A 25,897-nucleotide genomic window follows, 5' to 3' on the forward strand; every position below is an offset into this window, starting at 1 on the left:
CGGTGGTCAACCACCGATTGAATTAAAGGAATTTTGTTCGTCAGGCCATGTCGTAAGACCGACAGCAAAATAAATAAAACATTCAAATTGAAAAGAATTCTGAATACCCAGTGTTGTCACACTTATAGGCTCTCTATTGTTGCCGTTTCTTTCGCATATGCGGGGTAGTTTTTCAAAAGAGCATGGCAAAAATATGGGGCTCCCAGGTCTCTCTCCTGGCTACGCGGCTGAACAGCCAGAATCCTATATCTATAGAATATTTGAATTTTGGTTTGAAAACATTACAAAAATCCATGTAAATAATATAGAAATTTATTTCTAATATAACTTGGGACTGATAGTTAACCTATTTGTTATGCAAATAATTTTTCAAATCAATAGATGTGTTTTATAATCATTTTAGGAAAGTTAAAGACAGTGATTTTCAAATAATGGAACTACAAGTAGTTCCATGCTCAAAAGTTGATATTTTTGGATATCACAGCGGACGTGGATGAGTAAAACCGACATGAACATTACGTGAATATTCCAACGAAACTTAAGGTGGGTTTAAAATTAAATCCCCATTCAATTATTCCGTATTGTCAGCATTCAGCAATACTTTAAATTTCCAATGTTTTACCCGTTAGCGATCGTATTCGCCGTTGCTTCAAAAAGTTTATTTGAACCAGAACATGCATCCCATGACCCCAAACTCTAAGAAAACAGTGATACAGGGTGAACCCGTGTGCTCGAGTTGCGTCTAGTGTGTGTGCGTGTGTGTGTGTGCTCTAGTTGATTGATTCGGTAAAGTTTACCTAGCGTTTACCTGCAGATATCTTTGCACGACCGTGTGGGCGATGACTTCCTTCTGCTCGTTCTCGATCAGCACATCGAGGAACTCCATGTTGCGTCGATCGGTGGCAGTAAGAATACGACCTGCCGAGTCTGCTCCGGCGGCCAGCGCCAGTAGCTCGGTAGCCATCGTTTCGCACTGCTTGCCAGCAGCGATCAGATCTTTAGCACGTTCCTTTTCCTGTACCATGAGGAGGCCGCGGCCGAGACAAAGAAGGAGGTGGGTTGCATTTGCGGGTGAGCAGCGTTCTACAACTACGGGAAGCGCATTCCAGCGTGAAAGGGGAAAACCTAACTTACCTTGGTGGAGAGTATAATAAAAATATTGGACAATTTTGCGGCGGTATCGACGGGCGCAGGAGACACCAGGACGAACTCCTCGATTGGCTTGTTGTTGTGATTTTTCGAGACGATCATCAGATTGTACACGAACCGTTTGTCCTCCATCAGTGCGTAGGTGTCGTGTTCTCTGTGCATCAGATACTTTAGTACATCGTTATGACCCTCGGACGCTGCAAACCAAATTGGTGCACAACCGTAGTTCGTCTCGGATTTTGGCGAACCGCCGGCCTCCACCAAGAGTTTTACCACGTCCAAATACCCAGCCTTGGCGGCACAGTGCAATGGCGTCCAACCGTTTTTGTCAGACGCATTAATCTCCGAACCCTGACCCAACAGGACCTCCATCATCTGATAGTGACCGTGCATTGCAGCTATGTGAAGACCGGTCTTACCGTGACGATCAATACTGTGCAGAAGTTCAGCCGATCTGCTCAGCAGTAGTCCCACTATCGGAACGTGTCCACCGAAGCAAGCTAAATGCAAAGGATTGTAACCCTAGGAGTATCGAAAAAAAAACATCCAAAACACGAATTAATCTCAAAGTCACACCCGTAAAAGGATACTCACATTTTCCGAAGTCGCAGCGTCGACTTGAACACCAGCGGAGTTGAGTAACAGCCGAACAACGTTTTCGTTGCCAGAGTATGCTGCCAGATGCAGCGGAGTCATCCCGGACTCACTTCCTAATTCAGGTACTAATGATGTGCCAGATGGAGAATCAGATTTAACCGTTGCGGGTACTTTAATGAGCAGCTCCCTCACCGTATCTGCCTGACCGTAGTAGGCAGCTACGTGCAGCGGCGTTAAACCCAATTTTTTACTGGACACCCTTAGCGAATTAACCATAACCTCGAGCACCTGTCCGTGGCCGTTTTTTGCCGCCATATGGACTGCAGTGAAGCCTGACTTGTTTTCGTCGGTGTAGGATGCGCCGGCTTTGACAAGAACTTTTACGACATCCGCGTGACCACCTTCCGCGGCCAGCTGTAGTGGCGTCGAATCAGTTAACTTATTCCTCGTCGTTATCACGCCGACCGGATCGAATTTCATCAGTTGCTCGATCACCTTCACGGAACCCTGCATGGCCGCTATGTGAGCGCAGGTATTGCCATCTTTGCTGGTCGCCATCACAAGATTCGGATGGTGCTGAAGAAATAATTTGGCAACTTCGGAGTAATTGTTCTGTGCGGCCACGTGGATCGGCTTCTGCCCAACGTCGTCTGTCGCGTCGATATTGGCACCAAGTTCTAGTAGTAGCTTACATACGTTCATCTGTCCGCTGGCTGCGGCCAAATGCAGAGGAGTCTGTTTTCTTAAGGTTAGAATATCCACAACCGCGTTGTGATCTCGTATCAAAAATTTCACCAACTCTGTATACCCGTTCATTGCGGCCAAGTGCAGTGCAGTTCGGCCGACTCGTGATTTAGAATTTATAAAAGCCTTGTTGGAAATAAGTGCATCACAGACTTGTAGGTAGCCGTGCTCGGCTGCCAAGTGCAGAGCGGATCGACCTTCGTTGTCGAACACATCCACCCTCGCATGATTGGCCAGCAGCGTGTTCACCAGGTCCATGTGACCCCGATTGCATGCTATCAGCAACGGCGTCCAACCAACCGATGACTGACGATTCAGTGCTTTTTGCGTGTCCGCGACGTGGGTAATCATTTCCGTCAGCACGTCGTTGTTACCAGCTACTGCGACTACATGAAAGCACGTCTCCGCCGTCGACTTTGTCGATAGCGAAACGTCAGCTCCGTTCTCGAGCAACATTTTAACGATCTCTCGATCGCCGTTTCCCTCTTTTACTTCCTCCTTCGTTACTTGACAAGCATAGTGCAAAGCCGTTGCTCCATCCTCGTTAGTAAAGTTTAAATAGTTTTTCAGCACCTCCTTCCCGTGTTTTTCTAAAACGAAATCGATTAGGTGCCTCACGATGTCCGGATGGCAGTTCCGCGCACCCAGATGTAACGGAGTTTCGCCGACCTGTCGGAATATCCGATATCACTCAGGTGACCGTCAGTACAATCAGTGCAGTACAAAGCTAGTGTGCAGTGTGCGAGTGCGGGTCAATCCTAGAAGAGTGCACTTGGTCTTTTCTCGAAAAAGAAAACCTTATGTGTTACCTTAGACTTAATCAGCGGATCGCCATTGTCCTCCAGCAGTAGATCGAGCGTCACCGCGTTCCCATATTTGGCAGCTACATGAACAGGTGTTTGGCCGTCGTCAGTCGTTTTGTTAGCACCGGCACCGGATTTTAGCAGCATCAGTGCGCAGCGATCTCCGTCCCGGACGCGGGCAGCGATGTGCAGCGGGGTTTCCCGTTGCTTGCCACCCCGAACGTGCACCTCGGCACCGAAGCCAAGCAACGTTTCGACGACGGCCGGTTTGGCCGACTGAACAGCGATGTGGAGGGCAGTGTAGTTATCCTAAAATTACAATTTATTAGACGGATTTTTAATTTTAGTTCGCCTGAGAAGAGCTTACATTGGTGGGCACGTCGACCTTCTCGCCCTTGTTCAGCAGGGTACTGATGATGCCCACGTGACCGTACTTGGCCGCAGTATGGATACTCCGGGCACCGCCCTTGTTCGGCATGTGCAGGTAGACACCCTTCTTAAACAGCGTGGTCGCGCACTCAGCGTGGCCGTTCAACGAAGCGATGTGCATCAACGTACTACCATCCTTCGTTCGTTCGTAGATGCTGGCCTTGAATTTGTCCGCCAGGATTTCGATGATTGACGCATGACCGTTCTCCGCAGCGAGATGCATCGGTGTGCGATCTGGAAGCACAAGAAGATAGAATGCATCATAATCTCCAATTTAAGCCTGGTAACGTTTAACAATTTAAAACGTATTCCTACCCAACTAGCAATCTATGCAAGTAGCAAATATAATCATGAAAACCACTGCAAGAGTGTAATAAAACCTACATTATTTCTTGAGTGATGCATTTCATCATATTTTTCAAGACATAGTCAACGAGAAAAGTAAGTACTTTTCAAACACACTTCGAATCTTAAAAAGAATCAAAATCACGCATCTTTACGATAGACTGAGTATTTTACTTGGTCCTACTAAATGAAGCGGGTAAGCCTGCTTGTCGAACGACACAACTCATTCAGATCACCAGGGCTCCAATGAAATAACAAAACCGTTGAGAGTTAGTAAGCGGTGGACGCCAAATGTTGAAATGACATCGCATAAAGTCAAGTGGGTTTCTCCCATGATCCTTAGTCAGGTAAAGGCCTCAATGCCCTACCCTGTACGAAGAAGTTGTTTCCAATCAACTCGTTTCACAGCTTTTTGACGCCAATACCCGTAGTCTGCGTAGGATCTGCATGTCGGCTTCCACTTCGTCGATCCATCACGCCCGCTGTAGCTACACCTCGTTCATATTGTGTCGTTGTCAAGACATATTTTCACGCGGATGTAGCCTATGGCGCAGACCAGAATAGCCGGCTGTTTGCTGCGTTACGGAAGATGGGTAGTTCTCCATATTGCAATTACAAGGTTCGTTTTTTGCATGTTGCCTCATCCATATCCATTCGATCGTAGGGTATGCGTGGGTATTTCCAACCCATTAAGCGGTAGCCTGAACAATATTCAGGAATTACGTTGAAACTACATTTATTCGAGACAAGATTTTTATACCAGTTGATAGAATATTATTTACTGAATATCGGCGTGTATTTTGGTTTCAATAAAACGCTACTGAATTTGAGTTATAGTCGCGAGAAATGATGAAGTCGCTGTGGCTAAATTGAGCCCATTCTCTATAGTGGTGTCTGTGTTTTATAAATCCGACGGGCTGAAATAGCCAACACAGGGATTAAATGCTTTTCAAAAACAGATCAAAAAAGAGAAAAATGGATAACGTGTCGGTATTGCCTAGATACCGGCGCTTTGAAGATACTAGTTTTGCAGTGACAACAGCTTGCTGCTGGCGCTAGTGTATCATTGAATCGTTCATATACATTAGCGCCAGAAGCAAGTGATTGTCACTCAAATACTAGCTATGTCAACACAATAGAAACTTTTCAGGCGTTTTAGGCCTCACATATCGGTAGTAGTGTAAATAACACACCATATGCAGGCCTTGAAAACAAAATGCAGCTAATGGCTAATGAATGAAAATTGATTTATATTTTCATATCAGAGGGGAATTTTTGTGTTCTTCCGTGATAAAAAGAAGTAGAATTGCTCTGTGATAGCATATTCACAGCTGTTTAGTTTTTTAGAATAAGTAAACGTGATCATAATGTGTGTTTTCCAAACCATCATCAAGAGCGGATACCCGTAAGCGATTGCTGCTGGTTTTTTCAGCCTGATTACGTGCCAGTGGAAAAACAGTGGTTTTAATGTTTATTGAATAAAATTTAGTAAATTACTAACATTTTTATGAAAATAGTTATAACACATTAAAGCCTATGAGTGCTACATTCGTTTCAGTATTGTTATATAGCGGCAAAGTTTTTATTTGGGAAAGTGTAGCCAAAAAAGGTAATGTATGCCAAAATTAGTAGCGTGCTGGGTGTACCCTCCCGTATCCTAGATAGTGTGCAACACCATCTGGTAAAGTAAACCAAGCGTGCGCTGGTCTTGACCATAATCCATGTCTCGTAAATGTGAAGGACTCCCGACCTAACCAATGCTTTGTAGATAGTCAACTCCGTAGTGCGGAGAATTTCACCTGACTGAAGCCTCTTTTGGAGTTTTCACAATTCTCTGCTGGTTATTATAGGTCCAAATGAGCCCAAAATACACGACCTCGCCTACCGCTTCGGTTTCGTGGCCGTCATTCCGCCTTCTTGGTGAAAGGCAAATATTTGTCTCCTTAAAATTGACGTATTGATGACAAGTCCAATTCTTCCAACTCAGCTTTCAGTCGTATATCAGTTTTCGCAATCGTCTCAAAGTTACGAGCCACAATATCAATGTCGTTTTATGAAACCGTAAATGCTTCGTAAATGTTCTGATTAAACGGATCGCGAACACTCGCGTCTGAATATCTGGCTCTGTTTGACGAAATTCGCCTGCGCATTGCGCGAGTTCAGTGACGTGAATAGAAGGTCGGACGGCCGTTCAACACGGTTTAACTAAAAAACTTAGCCTTTGAAAGAGCCTCCGCGATAGAGCAGATGCGAAAACCTGAGTTTTAGACTTCAACAACTTGAGGGGAGTTGGTAGTCGCACAAGATTACAGAGTCTGCATAGACAAGCGACTGGTTTTGTGTTTGACTTTCTATAGCATCAAGGTCATTTCAAGTCAATTGACTTAAGGGGGGACCCTACTCTGGAAGACCGAAAAATAAAAGATTTTTGTAAAAAAATTTCAGCTGCTTGAATTATAGTTAAGTGTTGGGGCATTTTTGTTATTGGTTAAGGTATATTCGAAAATATATATTGTATTGTTTGGATACCAAAATAGTGATTATTATGCTGGTGGCAGTTGGGCGCGTGAATGCCCTCTAGAAAATAGTTCCTTGCTGGCGGTACGTGCCGGAAACCAACGGAGTATCATAGAACGGATCTCAAGGATGATTTTAAAGCTTTAGGTTAATACCTAAATTGTTACGTAGCGATTTTTGAAAATACGAAAAATTACCAAAATGGCGGCAATTTTTCCAAAAGAGAGGTGATTTTTCATCAAAAATCGCCAAAAAAAAGCTCATAAAAAATTGAATAATTGAGATATCAAAAAACGGCTACCTAACAATTTAGATAATTCATTTTTACATGCTGAAAAAAAATTGCTAAAGAAAAATGGTTTTGGGGAAAACGCGTTCAAAGTTTCGTACAGCAATGGACTTCGCTTGAGGTGACTCCACAATATTTGTTTTCAACGAGATCAGATATTAAAAAAACCTGTTGACATAACATTTCTGAAGGTGTAAGCGTCTCGAAAATGCAAAAAAAATAAAATGCGATTTTTCTGACTTTCCAGAGTAGGGTCCCCCCTTAAGCATAGCCCCCTTTATTTGCCTTCTTTGAGGCTGAATTTTGCCTTACTATAGTAGGTCACACTTATAGTTAGCGGCGTACGCTTATCTCGCCTCTGACATCTTTAACTGAAGTTAGTACTGGCTTGAGGAACGAGTGGATATATTTAGTTCTATGTCAAGCCCGTAAAGTTGTGCTTTTAGGCACAGACCTTTCTCTATTTTTATGTCAAAATTTTAACGTGTTCCGCGCATTGTAGATGGACACATTTCATATTTCATTAGAAAAAAATTACAAATTCGTTTCGGAAAATACTTTTTTTTTATTCCTAGGGTACTGAGAATTAATTTCATCACATTTTTCGCTTCTCCCTAGCAAACTAGATCCAAGATTACTCGTGCTGTATCAAAAAGTTGAATCCCTTGTATTCGGTCCTGGGCTTTGTTGAGCGTCTCGACATTTACGAGTCGACTTCAACTAGCACATCGAGCCCCTCTATTTCTAGTACCAGCGGGGTTCTTGTAGAGAACGGATTCCATTGCACAGTCATCCGGCATTCTTTCGACGTAGCTAACCCACCCCAGTCGCCTGGTGTATGATAGGAATCTCTCAAGGTAATACCTGCAGCTCGTGGTTCATACGCTTACGCCACTCTCCACTATCCGTTTGTACTCCGCCAAAAATAGTCCCCAACAGCTTTCGTCCAAATACGGTGCGTAAGCTTTTCATAAGCAAAGTTACAGTCTTAAGTCCGTGAAGAACTGCCGGTCTGATTAGCGTTTTGTACATTGTTAGCTTAACGCGGTAGCGTCTCTCCTTGGTCGAATTGTGTTGCGAAAATAAAAGTAGGCTTGAATGCGTCGTTGAAACTCCTTACTGGCATTATCTTCGGTGGTGACCGAGAGATCCCAAATATATGAACTCATCAACCACTTCCAATTCATCGCCGACAATAGTCACTGTTCGTCGGAGACGAACGTTGTTTTCTCTGGGGCCTCTTTCTGCCATTTTTAGGTTTTCGACGCATTGATTTGTAACCGAATCCTCGTAGGTAGAATAATTTCCTTTTTATTCAGTCCGTTGTGTTTCCAATGTTCACCAATATCTGAGATCCACAGGACCTAGGGAAAAAGTTGAAATCGAATTCGGTTATAATTGGCTCCCGCATAGTTCGATCAGCGGATTCCTCAGCTTGAGTAAAGAGAAACGTTATACACACTTAATAAGCGTTGCTTCATTGACTCTCCCTTACTAAATTTTTCGCTCTTTCCCCTTCACGCCTTGTCTCCTCTGAAATACTATCAACTGCTTTTTTTATTACTTCTACCGTTCCCTCCATCGATTGTAAAAAACTACCGCTATAGAAAACTAATTAATGCCTAACCTCATTATTAAGGTCAAGACAACAAAACACAAGATCGATCACAATAGTTCACAACAATAAATGCTTCTGATCGAAGAATCGATAAACAGCTCGGAATCGTATTTTCAATCGTATCCCAAGTGATCAGAATGTTAAAAAAGCTTCAGACTACCAAGCGGAAGGATGGTAGCGGTAGGAAATGTAGCGCCACAGATCCGGAGAATGCCAACACTCACGCGAGAAAGATGTTCAAGAAGCTGTACGGGAAATGGTACAAAATCGTTCTGCATTGTGAGGAATGATGAAACCAGTTAGCTCCCGGGTACGATACTGGTCCAACAAACCTATCATCATATGTTCGAAACTCAACTGGATGCTGCTGCAATAGAGTCAGCAGGATCGTTGCAGTAGCCCCGTAATTGTCTTGTACTCTAATAACGAAATGCATAGTCTGTCGATAAAGAAGGGTCACGTATAACCCACAGTTTTGCTTTTTTTTGCCGTGGTACAGCAATCTGATGACGAATTCCAACTACAGACGGATTTCACGCCAACTCGACCAGAGGTTGGCATGACCCTCTCAGAATTTAATGCAACTTTGTGTGTGAGTTCATGTAAATAAACAACTTTGCATTCTTAGTTCTTCAAAAATTGGTCTAGCCTAACTTTTGGAAGGGGCTTTTTTTCTCTTTTTTACTATAAAGAATATAACTCGAAAATTATAGGACTTACAAAAAAATTATCTGCGGGTGACTTTTAGAAAATCTCATAAAAAATACTGAAAAAATAAAAATTAATTTCTACACAGGAAAAAAAGCATATTTAAAACTAAAGTTCGATTTTCCAAAAAGATAGATGATTATAGGTATAGCCTACTTTTCCATACATTGCAAAATGAGCATAATTAAGGGAAAAAGTTTTTCTAACAAAACTTCTTTTTCGGAAAAAAATCAGAGAGGTTGTGTACAAGACACGACCGCATATATATGTGACGCAGGACTACGTAGGGTCTCTTTATAGTGATAGTAGCATGTATCCATGCATGTAATCATTCAATTCTTCATGAATACATACTATACGCAGTATATATGCATGCTACATGCGTTGTATGTACCATTTATCAAAGTAGTAACATTGTGACCATCCGATCCTCAATATATTCTAGAGTTATTTCTATGTGCATTTGGAAACAATTTAACAAAATCAAGAACACAAACTATTGCTTTCCTGCTACCTTACAGAAAATAAAGATTGTTTTTATTACCAATCGTTCCCCCATGTTGAAGGGATTCTACCAATTCAATCCAATTTTATTAACACCACATCTTTTCATTACACTTCCTTTGCAACACAAACTTGCGTATCTATACAGAATTAAATTATTTCCTAACACTAGAGCTGTAGCACACTTTTCCAACACAGATATCAAATTCGTCTAGGTTTAAACGTCTCGCTGTTGCAATATGCATGTTGAGGCAAATTTGCAATATGTCGAGGTAATGGGTTTCACTGCGTAGCTTATACGGTCGTTACCGTTTCCTAAAACGACGCAACCAAGTTCATATCTTTTTCATACATGCAAACAAACACGTAGTGTGGCTAGGAATTTATCGGTGGTGTTGAATTTGTCATACTTTTAGCACCAGTTTTCAATGCACCCGGTTAACACATTTCCGAGTTAACTGATATCGGCCAACGCGCTGGCAAGACTGTCATCTGCATATAATTTGAGTGAAGCCGAAATGTTTGGTCCTGGGGTCCAAGTTGAAAGCTCTCCTTTCAGTTAATTTCGGTAAAGCCCTCTATATCCGGAAACATCTTATAAACTAATGTTAAGTAATAAAAAAGTTTTTCGATTTTCTAAAATATTTTGAGTGACACAAGGCATGGCTAGATTATGAGATTCGCATTTTTAGGCAGAAAATATAAATAACTGATCAGGAGCACGATCGGTTTAAAGCAAATTATCATACGTAGCTCGCTTCACAGTTCACTTTATAAATGGTTCTTGCAAATCAATCTGTGCTTGCAGCGATACCAGGTTCGGTGGTGGCTTCAGGAAATAATTAACCTAACAGTCCGTAGATATCGGCATCCACCGTAGAAGAGTATTCTCAAGTTAGCAAAAACACACATGAAGGTGCTTCATATTTATTTCAGTTGGCCGTGTGAGTCAATGAAATAGATAAGGGAATACGAAAACCTAACGCTAGCAAAAAGACACACATCCAGCATATATCCGAGGATCTTTTACGAAGCTAGCACACGCAATCCCGGGTGTTACCGAAGTGCCAAAAACCGGCGTCTGAAAGACAACACCGAAACGGGTTGCGGTTGCTTTTTTGAGCGTGTAGTTCATTTTATCAGGCACGGCAGGAGCGTACCGCCTCAAATAAACTTTGTAACTTTGTACACTTTGTATTTTTCAAATGCGGCAATTGGCGACATCCATTTAGTACGTCACGCAAATTTTGGCCAAAATCAAGCCCCCCTCCCCCCCTAGTCACATTTGGTCAGACATTCGTGACCCCCCTCCTAGAAAGCACGTCACGTTACGGCGCCCCCCCCCCCCCCTTTACAACAAAAAAATTAATTAATTCCAATATACAACCTTTTCATTGAAGGCTATCAAATGAATTTCATCAAATAAAAAAAGGAAATTTTCGAGTTTATAAGTCAACGATTCACGGATTTTGAAGGTGATCTCCAATTGCTGCGATCGGATACGCCTCAGAAGTCGCTAATCTGTCGTCGATTAATGTTTCGCGTATATCCACGTCCTTTACATCCGTCCACTCAAATCAAGTTGAATCTGATCTAGTCTGAAAAAAATCAGGACTTCCTGCTAACGTCTTTTGCAGCAACACGCCTTGGAAGAACTTTTCTTGCGGATTTTGACATTTTGTGTATTCATTCAATCGTGCAATCATTCAACACTACTTTAGAAGCGAAATTTAATCCGCAAGTGGCATGAACTCTCTCCTTCAGGGAGCTTTTGAGTGAAGGGCAGTATAAATTATTACCGAAAACCCTTAAAAACAACCATGGAACTTCGGTATGAGTCAAGGGAATATCAAGGGAAAACATTGCCATTGGTCTCTGGTAGCCGCTCAGGAGTTTGTACGACTGCTATTTGCGGTTGCAAAAATCTTTTAGGCAGGATTGTACTCAAAGGGGTCTTCAGTGGTATACAGCATATTCTGTAAAACCTTAATGGTGAGCAGGGATGGCACCTCCTCAGAAGAAAAAAAGAGAAGAGAAAAATTCAAACTGTGCTCAGTCTTCAACGCGATTTATTCTGCTCCGTTTCATTTTAACTGTGCTCTTTCTTGCTGAACGCAGTTGTATGAGCAACCGCACACTGTGCTACTCATTGAGGAGAATGTTAATACACTTTGAATACGTTGATGCGATGCGCTGACGTATGACAACTACGGGTAGTATTAATATGGGTAGTGCGTTGAGAAAAAACGACGATTGTCAGTAGCGGTCATTGCCATCAGAAAAATATTAATCCATTAATGCAGTTGAATCATGATTCTTACATTTAGTATATTCAGTTGAGTTTGGCTGCCCGTAAACACTATTGCATCATATGGTTAGGCATGTCACAACGGCAACAGTGCGAAAATTGTTTTTTAGATATGGCAACATTTGAATTCCCATACATTTGCTTCTTGACGCGCACCAACAGGGAAGTCCCATTATAAACAAAGGCAATTCTCCGCTAAGATTCAAAATTTAACGACTTTTGATTGTCTTGACGCCTCTGAGTCTATAGTTGCTGTACGCGCACCGGTTGTTTTGTTTCCACGTTTACTGCTGTAGCAACCGAGAGGACCGGGAGCAAAACCGAAAGTTGCTCATTTAAAGAGCGTATTAAGAAGTTTTTCTGCGCGTCAGTTTTTCTCATTGTGTTTAGTCTGTTTCTCATTGTGTGGATTTATTTCTCATTTCTGAAAGCAGTTCTGCACATTGTGTTGAACAAAAAAAGTTGCACTTTTTGCACAATGAGTGAGGAAATAACAAGCCTGATGGTGAGTTCATACTACATAGAAGAATAAATGAGTCCTGTTCACACATATATGTTAAAAAAAGCTTTCATTCAAAAAATTTAACTATTTGTTTTAAAATCCATTAGTACGTTATTTTATAGAAGGCTTCAATAGTTGTATCTTAAACTGAAGGCTAAATTATAATTCCCCGAATAAATTTTCCACTTGATTTTTTTTTCATGTGACGTCACTCAACTTCATACCCCCCCTCCCCCCTACGTCACAAATCGTCACGATTAGGTTAACCCCCCCTCCCCCTATAAGCGTGACGTACTTTATGGATGCCCCCAATGCAGTATGGTTCAGCTTGAAGCTTGAAAACTGAAAAACGCGAGTTCGATAATTTGGCAAAAAAGTTATGCGTGAAGAACTGGCCTTTTTGTAGCTTTCGATACCTATAATATCGAATGAAAAGGTATCGATATCCGATAATATCGCATGGTAAAATATCGATGCCGGATACTCGATATATCGAATGGAAATATCGATACCTCCGGTATTGATAAAATATCGCACATCCCAAGCTTTTCCGATCAATTGGCACAAAAATATTTAAAATATATCTGGTAACCGCTAAGCTATTAACGTTCAAAATCTTTCGATTTTCGTGACGCTCGCATTTTTCGATTTTTTGGAATCACCCTCTATATCAGCTAGCTTCCTGAAAGACGTAGTCCTACGTCCACATTTCCAATTTTTCAAAAAAAATTTAGTCAGTCATGGCCCCTCAAATGTACTCGAACATAATATGCAAAAGATAAGGATAATTTCAATTTTAATTCAACCATATGGATCATAAATCGATAAGTCAAGCAGAGTTATCCTTATCATGCATATGTGCATCCCTTGAAACATTGATACTTTTCTCGCCCTCGCAAATTCGTTGCTACTGACAGCACAGCGATGCTAGATACGCGACCTTATACACGAATGAACTGTCAGAATTTTTGCGGATTCTCAACTAGTTCTGTAGACTGCTTCTTTACCCGCGTGATACTTCACACAACCTTTGAATTGCAGTCAATTATCCTACTTAGTGTCCTCTTCAACCAATGTAAAACGGTAAAGGATAGATAGAGGATAATATAATTAAAACTGGTACACTTTTAAATTTATAAAATTGTTGCTAAAATCATCAAATAAAAATTGTTAACACGGTCCTCGCCTTGTGCGCGTGTGCGAGATTTGTTCGCACTGTGAAATGCGGGAAGAACAAATGAAAATGGGGAGTTTATGAAAATATTTTTAAAAATCCACAAAATGAACATAATTTCAATGCAATGTAATAAATATCTATTATGTACTTGGACAAGTGGAAGTAAAAAATCCCAAATAGATCACTTTCTAGATGAAGAAATACGAGAAATAAAACAAAATACATAAGAGCAAGCTGGACCAATTAGTATGGATCATAAAATGCTGATTGCAGGTATAGAGGATTAGCAATGGATAAGAGACGATACACAAAAAGGAAAAGTATAACATATGAAAAATTTACAGACAAAATGATAAAAAGTGCCAGGAAAGCACTAAAATATGTTAAGTATCCAATAACGCCGAAAAGACAAAGGGCAATAAGATTACTGTTAATAGTAAAGAAAAGAATTAAAATAGCAAAAAAAGAGAGGTAGACACGACATGGTTGAAAGAAAATATTAACATACGTAGAATCGAATACCAGATAGCTATAATATCATGAAAAGGAGATATTCAAAATTTTTAATGAGCTACAAGATTATGAAGTAGGAGAACGAATTAAAAGATCACACATGCTTAAGACAGTTGCGGGGAATGTAACAAACCCACCGAAAGTTTTACATTTTACTCCAGCGGAACAGGCTTCCTATCCCAAGCAACAATGTGAGTTTGATTGTACTCTTATGGTGGTTTTCATGACCAATTTTGGTCTTGAATGCCATCATAAGAGTGTAATAAAACTCAAATTGTTACTTGGGATCATATGGCACTCTCGAAAAGAGGTTGTACCACACACAAATCAAGCCAGATTAGTAGATTTTAATCATGAAAGATTGCAACAATTGGCAACAATGAAATTTCTGCAATCGGATAGCTTAAAAGGTCGACTAGTTGATATTCTCCAACTGAAAAGAGCAATTTTGAATATAAAGTTGTTAGTCCAACAGAAGCCAATGACGCTTACTTTGGATAAACTACGAATATATGTGTCATTTAGCTTATGCAAACTATTATGAAGTTTCTACAGCAGCAACAGATTTGGTAATCCGGAAGAACCGATTGCATCGGAATAGACTTGCACAGCTCTACAGATAATTTAAATCAAAACGTGCAATAATTTTGCGAATAACAGATGCACGTGTTGTAAGGAGCAGTGATTTCTACAATAAAACATAACGTACCATTTCGAATTTCGATTATTTGTGCATCACTCAGTGATTTGATGCGAAGATGCGAAGAGGAAATGAAGAAAATGACTAATTGACACTGACAATGATCAAACTGAAATCTGTGCTAGTAAAATATCTCGTATTCTTAGCCATCGTACTGAAAATGACAAAAATAACACATGGCATGGCTTTTGATAATTTTTCTGCAATGCGCACTCAAAACTCGATAATTTTCTTCACTGAAGTCGATGTGTAAAAAATAATCCGATTTATTGAGGCAAAAATATTGAAAATCAATCAATAAATCGCAGAGTTTTTAGCATTCAAAAGTCAACCACTTTTCGCGATATGTATTTGCATTTTTAGATTTTTGGAAATGACTTCCTGCTTTTCTTTAAGACGAAGTCCGATAGTTTTTTTGAAAACCGTTAGATTTTTTATTATAGTTATTGGTAATATGGCTAGATAAGGGTGTATTTCACAGTAACACAATTTACACTCAAACTAGACCACTTTCCTGTAAACATCACCAATTACTACATATGCTTCACAACATCTCAAGTTTGTTAAACTTTTCAATAATTAGCAAAACTAAATAGGGCTCATTTCCACTCACCTTGATTATCAATAATGGAAGCGGAAGCACGAACGGTGTAGAAGTACTTGACCATCGCCTCGTCGCCTTCGGCCGCCGCTATATGCAGTGCGGTTTGACCATCGCCGTTTTGCAGATCAACATTGGCACCATAATCGATCAGGATCCGGGCCATCTCGACGTCCTTCCGCCGGGCGGCCAGGTGCAGTGCCGTATCGCCATTGGTGGTCGTGGCCTGCGGGAAGAGATGAGCATTTTTTCGCGAAAAAAAAACGACGAGAGATAACAATGAATTAGTACTGACACAGAAACACTGGACAGAATAAATTGTAGAAATTAATTAAAAGAGGCTGTTTACTTCCTCCACAATATCCAGGATGATTCCCCATCGACGTCGCATGTCCATTTATGCTGCACGGTTGAAAAGAAACAACACTTTCGATGATCACTTCCACCTTAGTTCTCAACAAACGTACATCGTTCTCAACGCGCGGACTGACCATAACTGTGCTCGTCATTCGGTAGTCCACCCAACTGGACCCCGTGATAATCGAGTGGAACAATCATATGACCGAAGCAACTTACCGGACTGCTATGCTGGTAGCTGGTCTATGACTTCCAGGAGGATAGCGGCTTAGTATTTCGTTCAAATCATCTTCCAGTTGCAACCTGGACGAAGCCGAACTCCGGAAGGAAACTGCAAAAGGGAAAGTATTGCCCGGAGTCTAAAGTATATTTTTTCCCTGCGTTTGTCAGCCTACTCAGCAGCTTCTGCTGTCGGTGGTAGCTGACAGTTTCCATCCGTTTTTCACTTGCACCGGAGCTGTGTATGCTGTGCATACCGAAGTACCGTTGCAGGTTGGTAACTTCAGTATGCTCCATAGTAGTGGAAAATTCTACGAATGTCAGCCAAAGTAACTACAGCCTACAGTCGCCTGTCGAGGCCGGTAGCTGTTGAAGAACATTTCCTTGAAGAGTGTTAAGCTATGTTTCGTCTGAGTTGTTTGTTCATTCATATCACTGTTTATATTTATCCTGCCCCGTTGAAAGTTTAGCAGGGTTGAACTCCTCGGAGTTATTTTTGCTTGCTCACTCATGTCATCGTCGACGTTTTTGTAGTGTTTCACCCTACTACTAATGGGAAAGCTAGTCGAGGTAGTAAGACAAACGACAGTCCTTCAAACTTTCTCCCTTTCTGCTGCTATCAGCACATGCCAACAATAACAAAGCTGACATCAATAAGCTATGGCTAGTGCAGGCCCATCGTCTTAGCCAGTGACCGGCAAGCTTTGGCGTTTTTATCCCCACTTGTCGCTTCGTTAATTACAGATTTATTGCCGACATGCTGTTCTGCCTAGAGGGTAAAAATCCAGGACCACTAGGTAGCTTGGAATTCCGCTTGTAGTAGGACACGATGCGGTTTGTTTCGAACGTAAAAAGAAAAATATGAACATGTATAAAAATATTTTCATTACTGCAATTATGAAATTGGTTCAACTAATAAACTTGCTAGTAAGAACAAAATTAACAGTAAAAAAATAATTCATAAAATTCATAAAATAATATGTAATGCAACTTGCTGGCCTTTAAATAATACTCCACACAGGAAATATATACTCAATTCACTACGTTATGATGGCATAGTCTTGGATGCAGTTATCGATATCATTACTAAAACTAAAACGAGGTTTTATTATTTTAGAGCAAGACCCATATATGTTAACATTCTCAATTCAAATAAATTGGTGATTAGAGCAAGAATAACAAGGCAATTAGCGTAGCAATAGTGGGCAGGCATAAAATTAGCTAAATTGGTGCCTTGAGTGCAAGGCAAAAATATTTAAAAATCTGTTAGGCGTTATGTGGGAAAACACAGTGGGAAAATTTCGATTTTGTAGACCAGTTTATAAACTCAAATGTCGATTTTGCTGCCCAGAGAGCTTTATGGCTCGGATTTATCTCGAAAATTGGGAGGCCCTGTAAGTAGCCGCAAGGTTACCGAGTCTGCCTTGACAAGTGGTCGTCGTGGGTGGAGAGAGTGGTCGTGGGTTCGAATCTTAGTAGAATCAGGTCATTCGATGCTAAGTGACTTTAGCATGGGTTTATTCTCAGGCCCCTCCACATCCTTCCCTACTGCATTCTGCATTTACTAACAATGAAAGTCTCTTGCCAGGGCAAGTTATAAGAGTGGTACTTGCTTGAGGTGCGAATGAAGCCTCTTGTTCAAGGGCAAATTATAGCTTGTTCCGCTTCCTGGTTCTAGGAACGAGATTGGTAATGTATAAGTAGTAGGGAATACATACATACACACATACACACCCCCTCACTCTGTGTTGAACTCTGCTTTACCGACCATGAAACCTTTAGCCAGGATTGGTTATAAGAATGATACTTGCTCGAGGTGCGAATGAAGCCTCTTGTCCAAGGACAAATTGTAACTAGTCTCCGCACTTCCTGGCTCTAGAGCTAGATTGGTTGAAAAGTAGTGAAAAGCGTAGAGGGAAAAAGGGGTGAAAACACACAGACACTTTAAGCACGGATAATAAGCAGTTCGCTCACTCTATAGCGATACTGCAATAACAACGAAGTGCGGAACAACACCTGGATAAGATCACAATAGATCAAAATGCTGCCAGTTTAAAGGTTCAAGCTCAAATTAATCTAAATTCAAGACTAACTTCAGACTGATTTCAAGTCAAAATTCACGTCCAATTACAACTCAAATTTTCCTATTTCCAGTCCCATTTCAAATTTCCTTTCCAGTCCACTTTTGAACTTTGGACTTTAGTACATGGTAAGTGGACTTTGGACTTTGGATTTTTTGCTTTGAACTGATCTTAACCTTTGACTTTTGACTTTGCACTTTTGTCTTTTGACCTATGACCTGTGACCTTTGATCTGACTTTTGATTTTAGACTTGAGACTAACGACTTGCGACTAGGAGTTGGAATTTGGAACTTGGCACTTACCATTTGGGCCTTAGCACTTGCGAATTATAACTTTTAAATTTGGACTTTGGATTTTAGACTTTCTACTTTGGACTTTGCATTTTGGATTTCGAAATCCAGGAGCCATTTGGGTTCAAATTCGTGTTAATCTCTGATTATAGCTTGGTTCGACCCATGCACCTTCCAGCATTGGACAAAAGATAGGAGTCACAACGGACACTTGTTAAGCGTAGCTACCTATTACCCCCCCCCCCTTCCTTTCCACTCTTTCCCCTCCTTTCCCAAAAAATGTTCATTACTTTCCCCTACCGTCCCTCCATCAATTGTAAAAAACCAAGCGTAGCTACCTATTACCCCCCCCCCCCCTTCCTTTCCACTCTTTCCCCTCCTTTCCCAAAAAATGTTCATTACTTTCCCCTACCGTCCCTCCATCAATTGTAAAAAACCATCGTTTAAAAAAAATATTAATATTAATGCCTGACCGCATTTCAAGGTCATAGACTAAAACGTGAATTTGGCTATGGACTTTGGACTTTGGACTTTTGGCTTTAAACTTTTGACTTTTAACATTTGACTGGACATTTGATTTTTGAGTTTTGGTATTCGACTTTTGACTTTACTTTGAACTGATCTAGACTTTTAATTTTTAACTAATGTTAACATTTGACTTTTGAATTTCTACTTTTAACTTTCGACTTTTATCTTCGGACTTGAGACTTTGGACTTTGGATTTTAGACTTTGGACTTTTGACTTTTTACTTTGACTTATGACTTATGTCTTTTGACATTTGGTTTTTGACCTGAGCCTTGGCTTTTGTTCTGTGACCTTTGATCTGTGACTTTAGACTTTCGGCTTGAGTCTTACGACTTGAGACTTGGGACTTGGCACTTGAAACGTGGGACTTGGGATTTGGTACTAGGGACTTGACGCTTGGAATTTGGCACTTTGGGACTTAGACCAACCTCCTGTTTTTAGTGTTGACCTTGAAATGCGGTCAGGCATATAAAACAATATTTTTTGAAACGGTAGTTCTTTTATAAGGGACGGTAGGGGAAAGTAATGAATTTTTTTTTAAGTGTAGGGGAAAGAGCGGAAGGTTAGAGGGGGGTGGAGGGCTTAGTAGCTACGCTTAACAAGTAGTCGTTATGCTTGGGACTTGGAACTTGTGACTTGAAACTTGTGACTTGGAAGTTGTGACTTGAAACTTGTGACTTGGAACTTGTGACTTGTGACTTGGAACTTGTGACTTGGAACTTGTGACTTGGAACTTGTGACTTGGAACTTGTGACTTGGAACTTGTGACTTGGAACTTGTGACTTGGAACTTGTGACTTGGAACTTGTGACTTGGAACTTGTGACTTGGAGCTTGTCACTTGGAACTTGTGACTTGGAACTTGTGACTTGGAACTTGGAAGTCGGGACTTGCAACTTGGAACTTGGAACTTAGGATTTAGGACTTGGGACTGGCGACTTGGGACTTGGGACAAAGAGCTTGGGATTTAAAACTTGGGAGTTGGGACTTGAGACTAAGGACTGGGGACTTGGGAATTGGGACTTCGGACTTCAGACTGAGGGAGAGACCCTCTTATTAGGCGCGCGACTCCACCATCTGGTGGGTTGGGTTATTTATAGACACAAATTGTGCCTCTTCCTCGATCTATTGTAATAGAACCACCGAATTGAGAAGTTTTAATCTAACTCGTTTTACTCACAGGACGACGAAACTATACAGGCACTTGTGACTTACAAGGCACTGTACTTGACGTTGTTCGTAGTGATGTCCGAAATTTTCAATTATTCGATTACCGATTAATCGGCGAGCGTTATCTGCACTAATCGATTAATTCAATTATTCGTGCCAGCGGTGTTCGATTAAAACTATTCGAATATTTCTTTGATTAATTCGATTAATCGAACGATTATGAACGATTAACGAGCATTATTCGGGGATTATTCGTACTCACTGAACTGTTCGATTAATTCAACTACTCGTGCTGGCAGTATTCGATTAAAAAATATTCGAATATTTCTTGTGTTATTCGATTAGTTGAATTAATCGAACGATTAACGGACATCACTAGTTGTTCGTCCGTTAGCGTGTTAGTCGCGATTCTCAAGGCAGATCTTCGGGTTGAAGACTACGTTCCTATGAGATAGACCAACCTCGAGTTTTAGTCTTGACCTTGAAATGAGGTCAGGCATATAAATAATTCTTTTTTGACTTGGGTCTTGGCACCTGGGACTAGGGTCTTGGGACTTGGGATTTAGGATTTGGGACTGGCGACTTGGGACTTGGAACATGAGAGTTGCAACTTGAGATTTAGGACTTGGGGCTTGGGATTTGGGAAGGGTTTGGGACTTGAAAATTGGGACTTGGCACTTGGCACCTGGGACTTGGGTTTGGCACTTGGGACTAAGGATTTGAGACTAAGGACTTGGGATTTGGAAATTGGGGATTGGTACTTGGGAGATGGCACTTGGCAAGAGGGATTTGGCCCATGGGACTTGGGATTTAGGATTTGGGACTGACGACTTGGGACTTGGGACATGAGAGTTGCAACTTGGGATTTAGGACTTGGGATTTGGAATTTGGAACTTGGGACTTGGAAGTTGGGACTTGCAACTTGGGACTTGGAACTTGGGAATTGGGATATAGAACGTGGGACTAGAGACTTAAAACTTGGGACTAAAGACTTGGAACTTCGGAGTTGAGACTTGGGACTGGCGACTTGACACTTGAGACTTAGCGCTTGAGACTTGGGATTTAGGACTTGAGACTTGGGATTTGGAATTTGGCAGTTGGGACTTATGATTTAGGATTTGGGACTTGGGACTAAGAACTTAGGATTTGAAACTTGGGACATTGGACTGGAGGCTTGAGACTAACGACTGGGGACTTGGGAATTGGGACTTCGCACTTGGCACGTGGAACTTGGGATATAGGACTTGCGACTGGAGACTTGGAATTTGTGACTAAGGACTGGGGATTTGCAAGTTGGGAATTGGGACATGAGAGTTGCAACTTGTGCTAAACTTGGGACTTCGGACTTGGAACTTGGAAGTCGGGATTTGCAGCTTGGCTCTCGGAACTTGGGATTTAGGACTTGAAATTTGGGACTAAGGACTTGAGATTTAGAACCTGGGAGTTGGGATTTGAAACGGTGGACTTGGAACTAGAGAGTTAGAACTTGGGAGTCGGGGCTTGCAACCTGGGACTTGGGATCTGGGACTTGGGATCTGGGACTTGGGACTTGGGACTAAGAACATGGGATTTGAAACTTGGGAGTTGGGACTTGGGACATTGGACTGGAGACTTGAGACTAAGGACTGGGGTCTTGGGAATTGGGACTTGGGAATTGGAACTTGGCACTTGGCACTTGGCACCTGGGACTTGGGACTAAAGATTTGAGACTAATGACTTGGGACTTGGAACTTGGGAATTCGGACTTGCACGTGGTATTTAGCCCTTGGGACTTGGGATTTAGGACCTGGGACTGGCGACTTGGGACTTGGGACATTGTAACAGTTAGCTTCGCCAAACGGGACCACCAGCTTACTGTAATAGCACAAAACTTCACGTAGTCACGTTACTGGTTGCAATAAGCGATAACTTCGGCCAAAGCACAATTACCCGCCGGCAATCTCCGCTATGCCCGTAAAACGATAGGCGTTCCCAATTGACTACCCTTCAAAACTCCTCCGTTTAAGCGCCAGTACAGATAAATATCTGTTCTGCGAAGGAACGTGTTATGTACCGGCCCGGCTAGTCCTCTCAGGGCAGGTCAGGTAAGAATGCCAAATGACTCGTAAACGAACTTCAACTAACTACGGACTCACAGACGATAGCGGGGAAAACAGTGTTCTTGCTGGCTTCCCAATCACTTCACACTAAAAGCGATAATACAGTTTTAATAATTTATTCACCACAGTGCAGTGGTATAAAGCGTTCCCTACCTAGTTCTGACTAACTTCGCGTGATTTATCTCTTAACGTACGTAGTGTGCTCTAACCTGTTTCCACTTATACTACCGTCTTCAGGAAATCGTTGTCGTTGAGCTACCACCTGGTCGTCACCAGGGAGCTGTCTAGCGCGGAGCGCCGGAAATAGAAGGCTGCGGATGATCCTTAGAATCTTACTTCTGGCTGGTAGACACCGGACAGGTGACGCTGCAGGGAGGAGGAGGACCCTTGTCTGCTCCCGATTTTCCTAGCGGAAACAAAAAACCTTCGCCTGAAGGTTTCTCTCCGAACAGATTTAGCTGTTTATCTTTTTACTGTCAACCGTCACACGTGGACATCGCACTGGTTTGCCCTAATCGAGATTTTCTTAGTCTGCTCTCTTTTTAGCTTGAACAGGTGTATCTAACTTATTACTCATCACTTGCCTTATCAGATTTACACGTGGTTTAGCCTTAACTTTTTGGCTTTAATTTGCCGACTGACTTTATGAAAAGTTTACCAATAATTCACTGATGCTTTGCTATCGTCGGTATTCGAACCGTAAATCGACTCATGCGGCACGAAGTGGCATCTTATGTGTCGTGCTGTGATTGGTTGAACAAATTGGCGCTTTTCAGCTTGTTTGGCTAGTTTTATCGAGGTTTTCTCTCGTATCTAAAAAATAGTCGAGACACAAACCCCGTCTACGGAGGCATTGATTAAGCCGGACAATTTTACTGAGGTTCAAAACCGGGGCGCTAGCATCGTTTAAGAGTCTTTAACATTGCTACTCTCGTTTATAGCTTACAACATGAGAGTTGCAACTTTGCACTTGAGACTTGGATCTTGGCATTTGGGACTTGGGACTGGCGACTTAGTGCCTGGGACTTGGAACTTGAGACTTGTAAATTGGGAATTTGGGCTTGAGACTTGGCAGTTGCGACTTGGGACTTGACATATTTGACTTTAGACTTTGAACTTCTCACTTTTAATTCCAGGATGCCTTCCAGAATTGGCTGCGTTAGTGCGAGATTAGAGATTAGATTAGATTAGATTTAGACTTTGAACTTCGCACTTTTAATTTTCAATTTTTGCTTTTTGACCTTTACCTTTTGATTTTTGGCTTTTGATTTTTGATGATTTTGTCCGTCTATTTAAAAGCTCATAACTCTGAGCCAAACATCGTTCATCAAAAGTTAACTTTGAAAATTCAAAAAGATTTTCTCAGCAATCTAAGAAAAATGTCAGTTGAAATATGTCAACGACAATATTTTTCACAAAAACTCTAAAGAAAAGTCGGGTAAGCCATGTTCTAATTCATTTTTTTTCTCATTTGCCAATTCAACAGACATGAAAGTGACAAATATCGTTCATTCCTGAGTTATGAGTTACGGGAAAACTAACGATTAACGAGGGCACAAAACCGGTAATGTACAAAAGGTTTAAAAAACAGTCAATTAAACAGCAATAGTGAGAGTCACTCCATAACAAAGGAAATTTTTTTAAGTTATTTAGGAAACAGCTTTCCAAACGCTTAGCATTCACATGTGGATCAATATAGGGTTCATGTGGGTTTTTTCAGCCTACTAGGCGGTAGCTTGAACACTATTTATGAATAACAGTGAAACTAATTTCATCCGAGACAAGATTTTCATACCAATTGGTTTGATCCTAATGAAACGCTATTAAATTTAAATTATAGTTGCAAGAAATGATGAGGTTGATGCGACTATTTCAAGCCCAATTCTATTCAATTCTATTTATGAAAATATATTCGCTGTGTTCAGACTGGCAAGAAAAATGCAGTATTTACATTTTTATAAACAGAATCCCGCGTTCGGGCCCAAAAACTGCTTCCGAGATTAGGCTTTTCGACGAAAAGTTAATGACAGCTAGTTTCCCGTTAAGCTGACATTAACAAGATGAGCTGCAAAGCTTGTGAATGAAAATTGATTTATATTTCCATATTCGAGACGAATTTTTGTGTTCCTTCTTGATAAAAAGAATTAGAATTGTTCTGTGATTGTATTAACAGCTATTTAACTTCTAGAATAAGTAAACGCGAACGTAATTGTGTGTTGTGTGTGTCCAAACCATCATCGAGAGCGGATACACGTATGCGATTACTTCTATTTTTTCTAGTTGAAAAAAAAACAAAAAAAAACAAAAAACAAAAAAACAAAAAACAAAAAAAGCGCATTGAAAGAAAAGGTATACCCTCCGGTACCCTATGTTTTTAAACTGTTGAAAGGTTAATTTACATATTAGATATCAGCTGATTATACACTTTCTCATTCATAAACATTTGCCAGTTCAATTTAATTTTTACGTGCAAAGCCTTTCTCGGTAACGTTACACTGTTTAGATACGATAAGAGTTATCTTGTCTGATCGTAGTCGAATAGTTTAAATAGAGAATGCTATCCAGTTCGAGTTGGGTTTCGTCTTTCATCAGCCGGTCTGATAGCAGTAGCAATGCTGATTCTTCCTATAGTTCTGCTCATTGTTGCAACAGAAGCGACGCACGCTATGTCTGAAGGGTGCGATTATGCAACTTTAATGTACATAAAATTTTCTTTCACAACGTGTTAGTACACGTCTTCACGATTCAGAATATGCTAATTTTGAAAAAATCCATCGGGAAAAAATTGAAAAAAGTCAATTTGAATATTTTAGCTGTAATCAACCGGGTACAGGTGTACGGACTTAGTAATTCCATAATAAAAAGTGCTCCGATTTTGCTCAAACTTTGTGGATTTGTTCTTTTCATGAAAATTTTAGACCCGTATTTTTATTTTGGCGCTTAGGGTACCCCCTCTTGATTTGGGGTGGTCCTAAAAATCAGCATCATAGTCCTTCTTTTGAATACTTAACTTTTGCCACGAAATCTTTAAATATCTCAATTTGCGTGCTTGATGAATGAAAATTGTTAAATATGGAGAATTTCACTTGAAATAACTCGAAACAGTGGACCCCTCGTTCGCCAAAAGACCAGAACAGTATTAAAAAGAGTTGATTTTTGGCTAACTTCAACATTTTTATCGTGTGATAGTCCCGAAATTTGATATATAAACAAATAACAAATGACATGGTTTTGTAAAAAGAAAGGATGAGGCTTTCAAATTGGGTGAACAATTTTTTGGAGCGACAATTGCAAATGTCGCCATATTAGATTATGACAAGAAATCGACTTTTTGCCACATCACTCGGTTTTGTTTGAGATCTAAGATGGCCGCAACATAATTTGCAAGCACTATCTTTCTTCTTTACAAAACTATTTTTTGGGAATGGATAGGAAAGAGTGGAAAGGTAAGGGGGGGGGGGGAGGGGGTAATTGGTAGCTACGTATAACAAGTTGTCGTTGTGACTCCTACCTTTTGTCCAATGCTGGAAGGTGAATTGGTCGAACCAAGCTTTCCACTATTTTCCCTCCGTTCAAAAAACATTTTCGTTACTTTTCCCTACCGCTTTAACCTTTTAAGCTTTCAAAAAATATAAAAGCTGGGATCTTATTA

At 40.9% G+C, this 25,897-nt stretch overlaps 1 protein-coding gene across 1 annotated transcript in view; it reads right to left on the reverse strand.

Annotated features, from left to right (window-relative positions):
- The window catches only part of LOC128741828 (serine/threonine-protein phosphatase 6 regulatory ankyrin repeat subunit A), a 138,645-nt gene that overhangs the window by 27,186 nt on the left and 85,562 nt on the right, over nucleotides 1-25,897 (reverse strand). Inside the window, exons 6-11 of the mRNA XM_053837911.1 lie at nucleotides 15,517-15,730; nucleotides 3,661-3,956; nucleotides 3,300-3,602; nucleotides 1,744-3,159; nucleotides 1,135-1,671; nucleotides 809-1,015 (exon numbers count right to left, since the gene is read on the reverse strand). Of these exons, the coding sequence (XP_053693886.1) occupies nucleotides 809-1,015; nucleotides 1,135-1,671; nucleotides 1,744-3,159; nucleotides 3,300-3,602; nucleotides 3,661-3,956; nucleotides 15,517-15,730 (2,973 nt within the window). The remainder of the gene's footprint in view (nucleotides 1-808; nucleotides 1,016-1,134; nucleotides 1,672-1,743; nucleotides 3,160-3,299; nucleotides 3,603-3,660; nucleotides 3,957-15,516; nucleotides 15,731-25,897) is intronic.

This window comes from Sabethes cyaneus, chromosome 3 (genome assembly GCF_943734655.1).
Source record: "Sabethes cyaneus chromosome 3, idSabCyanKW18_F2, whole genome shotgun sequence".
Taxonomy (NCBI): domain Eukaryota; kingdom Metazoa; phylum Arthropoda; class Insecta; order Diptera; family Culicidae; genus Sabethes; species Sabethes cyaneus.